The sequence below is a fragment of the Sinocyclocheilus anshuiensis genome, unplaced genomic scaffold (assembly GCF_001515605.1).
Source record: "Sinocyclocheilus anshuiensis isolate Anshui unplaced genomic scaffold, SAMN03320099.WGS_v1.1 scaffold245, whole genome shotgun sequence".
Lineage (NCBI taxonomy): Eukaryota > Metazoa > Chordata > Actinopteri > Cypriniformes > Cyprinidae > Sinocyclocheilus > Sinocyclocheilus anshuiensis.
In genome coordinates this window covers 1,071,712-1,079,178 of record NW_015536478.1, presented here as the reverse complement: position 1 = coordinate 1,079,178, position 7,467 = coordinate 1,071,712, and the positions used below count along the sequence as shown (strand labels likewise).

The window sequence follows — 7,467 nt, the reverse complement described above, 5'->3', positions numbered from 1 at the left end:
CCAGTCATAAGTAGCACAGGTATATTTGTAGCAATAGCCAACAATACATTGTATGGGTCAAAATGATCGATTTTTTTGCACCCCCAGATTCCAGATTTTCAAATAGTTGCATCTAGGGTTGGGTATCGATTGGGTTTTTTACAATACCGGTGCCAAATCGATACTTTTAAAACGGTACCGGTGCCTAAACGGTGCCTGAACCGATACTTTTTTAAAAAGAGCCACATAAAAAAACGATGGCTAACATTAAAGAACATTAAAAATATAAAAAATAAATATACATAGCATTCACATGCTCCTTGGATGCTCTCATTTCCCGAGTTGTGCTTCCCTTACTCTAAGGCTAATAAATGTATTTCACGATCTGGGTCATTATTTAATACAAAACGATATTTAATACAAAACCACACAATGTTTCTGTCTGAAGTGCTGAGTGCTGTCTGTCACTGTCTTTAATCTGTTCTGTTAATTACTGTATGGTATGCCACATGCACTGTAATATGTTTTATATTAAATATTAAATTTTCAAATGAAAATAGCTATATGATCGTTTTATAAAGTATGCGTTCATTCTCAAGCATTTAAATGGCACCGAAACGAGGCACCGAAATCTGCGTTCTGATTCGGTTCTAGTACATACCGGTTACATAGGTACCGGTGCCAATTCAGTACCCAACCCTAGTTGTATCTCAGCCAACTATTGTCCTATCATAACAAACCATACCTCAATGGAAAGCTTATTTATTGAGCTTTCAGATGATGTATAAATCTACATTTAAAAAACTGACCCTTATGACTGGTTTTGTGGTCCATATAGCTATTAGATATAGCTATTAAAAATATAAAAATATGATTTAATATAAAATATATATTAAAATAAGTATATTTTTATATAATAAATATAAAACTATAACTACTAAAAAATATAAAAATATAAAATAAAATGAAATTTAAATAGCACTTTAATGTTGCTTACTAATTGAAATAAGCTGAAGTATTAAAATGACTAAAACTGAAATAAAAATAAATTAAAGCTTATTAGAAATATTAAAAATTAATAAAAATTACAAACTCACACACACACAAAAACGTAAAATTACCAAAACATAAATTAGAATAAAAATTAAAAATAAAAAAATAAAACTAATACAAAATATTACCATATATTAGTATAATAGTATATAAATACCATTATTTACCAAGATATATAATTCAGCATCACAGGATTAAAGGGTTAGTTCACCCAAAAATGAAAATAAGCCTGTGTTTTACTCATCCTCAAAGCATATTAGGTGTATATGACTTTCTTTCAGACGAATCCAATCGGAGTTATATTAAAAATTGTCCTGGCCCCTCCAAGCCTTACAATGGGGTAAGCGGGTCACCAGTCAGCGGAAGTGAGAATAAAGTGTTTATTACGTTTGAAATATGGATATTTATCTTACAAAAACGCATGGATTTGCTACAGGAGGCCTTTATTCACCCCCCGGAGCCGTGTGAGGCACATTTTATTACGGATGCGTGCACTTTATTTCACGTCTTCTGGACTGTTGACAAAAAGCACCCGCTTACCCCATTGTAAGGCTTGGAGGGGCCAGGACAATTTTTAATATAACTCCGATTGGATTCATCTGAAAGAAGAAAGTCATATACACCTAGGATGCTTTGAGGGTGAGTAAAACACAGGCTAATTTTCATTTTTGGGTGAACTAACACTTTAAGAATATAAGCTTGAATATAAAACACATCCTCTTTTTCACATTAAGTGAGACATGAATCGTTGAGATGTCTCACCTGATCCTTTCTGGGAGCCCTTCCGCTTTTTGAGGGCCTTCTGCAGAATATCCTTCATGGTGACTTTCAGGCTGTCCACTGGGATCAGGGAGAAACCATGAGCGGCGTTTCTGTGGGTGAGGAAGGCAAATCATCAGTCATATTGAATACATCTTTAACATTTGCATTAGATGCAAACTTCCTGTCTAACAGAGGATCAACACTGAAATCACGTCTTCAGACTCTCAGCATTCATGAATGTTTTTCACAGACAAACCTGAGGAAACTGAAACAGTAAAATTGTGAAATATCATTACAATTTAAAATAACTGTTTTCTATTTGAATATATTTTAAAGTATAATTTGTTCCTGTGATGCAAAGTTGAATTTTCAGCAGCTACTACTCCAGACATATGATCCTTCAGAAATCATTCTAAGATCTACTGTTCTCGACTCTTTAAGAGACATAACTTGTGGTCCAGTAAGTGAGGAAATGAGTCATCTGACTGATTCACTCCATGATCCAGACCAATGACAGATTCATGACTCTTGTGATTGCTTCAGACTGATTCAGTTGATTCAAAACAGATTTGCACCACTAAAGTATACAAATGAAACCAATATATTTATTTTTTTGCAAATGTAGTTTGAGATTCAAGAGAATGACTCTTGAAGAACAGTACCAGCGCAAGCAGTAAGTGGATACAATTGTGTCAGAAGAAAAGCTTGCACACAGATAGACTGTATAGTACTCAGAATTTGGTGGCTTGCTTTAACAGAGCGTATCCTAAACACAACAAGGCCGAGGGCCAGTCCACGAGTCAAACTTTGAGCACATGGACGCATCACTGCGATAGACTTTATCAACAGAACAACAACCCAAGGCCAGAGACCGGAGAGCGCACACTTTCTGGACAGAGGACTCGCTTGTCCACTTCCATTTAGCAGTCCTGACCCGTCTGCCTCGGGCCAGGGCTTCTGACAGGCTTCACATCAGGCCGGGGATCCGGCAGAAGAGGTCGCCGGCCCCGATGGCCCACTGAGGGCCGAGCGCTGGCTCAGTTCTCGCCCAGGGTCCTGCAGTGCCACATCATGAAGGGAGCATGCAGCTGACCCAGAGAGCTCTGAACACCAGCCCACGGCTGAAAGCTGATGAATAAAGAACAAATAACTACAGACAAAGACATGTGAAAAGCAATGAAAAGTGCAAAGCAGCTGGGCCACAAATACAACTTTTCAAAAAAACTCAATTGGTTTATGCCATTTACTTATAATGAAGTTATACTTCCGTTCAAAAGTTTGGGGTCTGTAAGATTTTTTTGTTTCTGAAAGAAGTCTTTTCAGCTCATCAAGGCTGCAATTACATGATCAAATTACCAAATATTATTTAATGCCATAAATATATATTTATATACTACAGTGTTGTTAACTTAAAAAAATATTAAGAAACATTTACGTTAATTAACACAAAAGAAATGATTGCTGAAATTAAACAAAATGGTTAAGTTAAAGCTGAAGTACTAAAATTACTAATACTAAAACTGAAATTTAAAAATAAAATTCTAAAATTAAAACAAAAAAATAAACACAAAATTGAAAAAAAAAATCATTAATATACAGATTAAAATACAGTAAAATTGTAAAATATTATTACAATTCAGTTTTCTATTTAAAAATCTATTAAAATGTAATGTATTCCTGTGATGCAAAGCTGAATTTTCAGCATCATTACTCCAGTCTTCAGTGTCACATGATTCTTCAGAAATCATTCTAATATGCTAATGTGATGCATTGCTTAGGAAACATTATTAATATTACTGTTAAAAACGGTTTCTTTTTTTCTTTTTTTTTGGAAACCATAATATATATTTTCAGAACAGAAACTTCAAAAGAACAACATTTATTTGAAATAGAAATCTTTTGTTAATTTTGATCAAATTAATGCATCCTTGCTGAATGCAAGTCTTAATTTTTATCAGTAAAATACGGTACTGTAATGTGTTGCTTTCACAGTTGACAAAATGATAAAGGAATAGTTCACCCAACTGTGAAAAAAAAAAAGTTATCTAATCTGAAAAACATCTCTTTATTTCCTAATAAAAGTCCATGATTATTTGTTAATCGGTGCAAATGTCACACGACCTGAGCGAGTACAAGAAAACATCACATAAAAACATCTGTGATGTACACAAACAAACTGAACTTCATTGCACAATGTTAAATTCAGTATTACAGCCCAAACTAAGGTTCCCTATTAAAGGCAGGACAATCTGGCAGGATGCCACTCAAATCCAATTAGCAACTTCCAATTAATAGAGGACTCCTAATGCTTTGTCAGCCACATTAACCAAACAGCTGATTATACATCGGCCCAAATGCACAGAAGACCAACAATCGAATTGAGAGCTCACACAACAAAGATAAGAGCTTCATGGAGAGGCCTGTGGGGAAAAACTCCAACAAACTTAAGGACTGGGTGCTTAAGACTTATGTGAATGGCCAGACATTTAAACCTCATTAGTTTAAGGGCTAATTCTCATAAGAACCTTATCAGAGGCTGTGCACTAACTAGGCAAACTTCTAGATACAGGTGAAGAATAAAATAAGTAGTTTTACTCTTTGGAATTGTGTATTAATGCAACTATATACACTACCATACAAATGTTAGGGGTCAGTAAGATTTTTAATGTTCCTGAAAGAAGTGTCTTCTGCTAACCAAGTCTGCAAAATATACTAACATTTGATGAATAGAAAGTAAAAAAAAAAAATTGAAATATATATATAAATGTAAAAATATAAATGTCTATACTGTATATTAATTAAAAAAAAAAATTTACTGACCCCAAACTTTGGAACATGGCATATATGTATTGTTTGTCAACAACAGAAAAAAAAAGTGTTACCAACCCATTTTACTTGAATTATGTATAAAGCGTATTATGACAGTAAGTCTTGGAAATTTTGATTTCCTTTTGATTTTGACCCTAAATGTATTCATTCTTCACAGTGAGACAGTAGTAGTAATTAGTAGTGATAAAATCTGAGTTAAGAGGCATTCTTACATTCGAACAAAGAGTGACTGTTTGGGCCCCAGTCCAGGAGATGAATACTTCTCGACCAGAGCCAGCGTGCTGAAGCCAAACTTGTGTATGGGCTCGTTGGAGTCCAGCGGAGGGAAATCTGTGTCCACCTCCCCGTCATCTTCAGCGATGTGGAGGAAGTAAGTGTTGACGTTTTCCCTGTGGAGTAAGAAAGTAGAAAAACGAGAGAGATCAAATTCAAAGAGTGCTGCTGTCAATGAAAGCATGTTTGGTATTTCAATAAGGTAAAATCCTGTTTTCCTATTAGATTGTTCTATTTTTAAGCAACTAAGCATTTTAAAGGCTTGACAGCGCGAGCGCTTCACTTGCATTCACGACAAAAACAGATGTGCTCAAACTGTAAACATTTATGAGCACGTGCGAATAAAAAAGTCCTGATAGTCCTTAGAAAATTCAGTTATGAAATTCAAGGTCATAAAATGTCTTAAATATCTTGATATAACAAACATCTTAATGATCATTTTAAGAAGTTTTGTATTTGTGTATGAAAAAACAGGAATCGCATTACAGCTTAATGTAATTATTATGTGATTATTAAACTTCAAAAGGCTATAATTTCATAAAATAAAATAGAGCTGCAAATAGAGCACGTGTTCTTACTTGTTGTTCGGACTCAGACTTTCAGAGAATTTTCGCAATCAATGAATACCAAGCATTTATGCAAATGATTGCTTGCAACAACTACTGCTGAAGAATTATGACAGTGTTTACTTTATGGCGTTTATATTATAATATGTTGTAGATGGTTTAAGAGTGCATATTATTTCTCCCTCACCTTTTGAATGAGCAGCTGACAATAGTAAAGCACAGACATTACAAAATAAGAGTCCATGTGTACCTCAGGCTTGTTTATAATTAAAAGTCTATAATATATTAAATTAAATGTGTATAATATATAGTGCATAGGCATATAAATAATTACATAATTATTTAAAAAAAATAAAGCAGAAATATTAAAAAAACTTTTTTGTACTTATTTTGTATTGTAATAACTTGTCTTATACAACAAAATACAATGTCTTCTTGTATCCCTTTAAGGAAAAATACATTATATATTTTTTTTAATTTGCATTGCGCTTGTTGCATTGCATTTTTTTTCCAATTATTTAAGTAACAACTATAATGTCTTAAATTTCATTGTAATGAATTTCATTCTTTCTAAAATATTTTCTGACCATTAAATCAAAGCTATTAAATCAATTTACAAGTTTTAAAATTGTAAAATATTATTGCAATTCCAAATAACTGTTTTCTATTTGAAAATGTATTAAAATGTAATTTATTCCTGTGATGCAAAGCTGAATTTTCAGCATCATTACTTCAGTCTTCAGTGTCACATGATTCTTCAGAAATCATTCTAATAAGCTAATTTGATGCATTGCTTAGGAAGCATTCTTAATATTACTGTAAATAACTTCTGACCATTAAATCAAAGCTAGTTTTGTAAGCCAAGACTGTGATGTGCTACGTTTATGTAGTATGTCGTTATTAAGTTCTTTTTAAACATCTTTTGTTTGTGTCTGTGCAGAAGTGGTTCTGAAGAACTCTTTCTAAAAGCTCTAGTTTGGTGATAAAGGCCAACATCGCTCTCCCGACTCGAACGAGAACAACAGACGAGAACAACAGAAACATCAAACAAAAGCACCCAGACACAATTTATGAGTCAGGGCATTTAAATGGGGGTTATTCATTGAGGGGCAAAAACATTGAGGGCCTGTTGGGATGTAGCCTGGCACAGAATGAGTATGCATCAAAAGAGAAGCACTGGGAAGAGTTAACTTCATTGGTTTCATGGTAAAACCTTTTGTTGTATGATTATATATAGTGTAAGCTGGCTGTATTCCAGATTACTTTTGCCCAGGGCTTTGTTTTATATCATAATGGATCCAGACTGATCCATCAGAAATACAAAACTAACAGCAGCCACAATTCATTCAGAGCAGACATGGTAAGCTTTTGTCTTTATGATATAGTTTTCATCCCTCGAGGGCAGTGCCTGCTCTGGTGTTTTTGTGCTGGGACGATGGCGTTTTAATTTGCTCTGACACTCTGTCGAAATCCAGGCCTGAGCTGTAAAGACTAACTGTCATAGTGTTAATCAGACCCATGATCCTGTTCGGGCAGCCTGAGGAGATAACAGCAGACTCAGAGAAAGTCCTGGACCTCAAGTACCAAAGTTATCTTTTTTTTTGTAGTTTCAGTAACATGCACTCCTTCTCGACATCACCTTCAAATTCTGGGCCATCCAAGACAACAAGCGACTCCTGAATATCTAAGATCCTTGTATATCTTGTCTCAAAAGACTTTCTGTCTGGTTCTTAAAGCCTACTCTATTTGATGCGCAAATTTCTAAGGCCTCTTAATTACCAACATGATCAAAATATATTTATATGCATTTAATGTAAGTAGTTCGCTATACTGATACAAAGATCTAACTGATTTACATTACAAGCTATACGAATTTCAATTCAATTCAATAGTCATTACAATATTCTTTTCATACAATTAATAGAGAAAGCATTACACATTTTTGTTTACCCAAAAATTGCCTTTTAATTTAAGGCCTCAAAGAAAGTTTTTTTATTTATTAAAT

The 7,467-nt window shown here is 34.0% G+C and overlaps 1 protein-coding gene across 3 annotated transcripts in view; it reads right to left on the bottom strand.

Moving 5' to 3' along the window:
• Positions 1-7,467, bottom strand: part of LOC107666372 (MAPK associated protein 1) — a 36,503-nt gene that overhangs the window by 14,293 nt on the left and 14,743 nt on the right. For all 3 annotated transcript variants that reach the window (XM_016457668.1, XM_016457757.1, XM_016457841.1), the window contains 2 exons: positions 4,836-5,012; positions 1,795-1,904 (listed from right to left, as the gene is read on the bottom strand). In XM_016457668.1, coding sequence (XP_016313154.1) covers positions 1,795-1,904; positions 4,836-5,012 — 287 coding nt within the window. The remainder of the gene's footprint in view (positions 1-1,794; positions 1,905-4,835; positions 5,013-7,467) is intronic.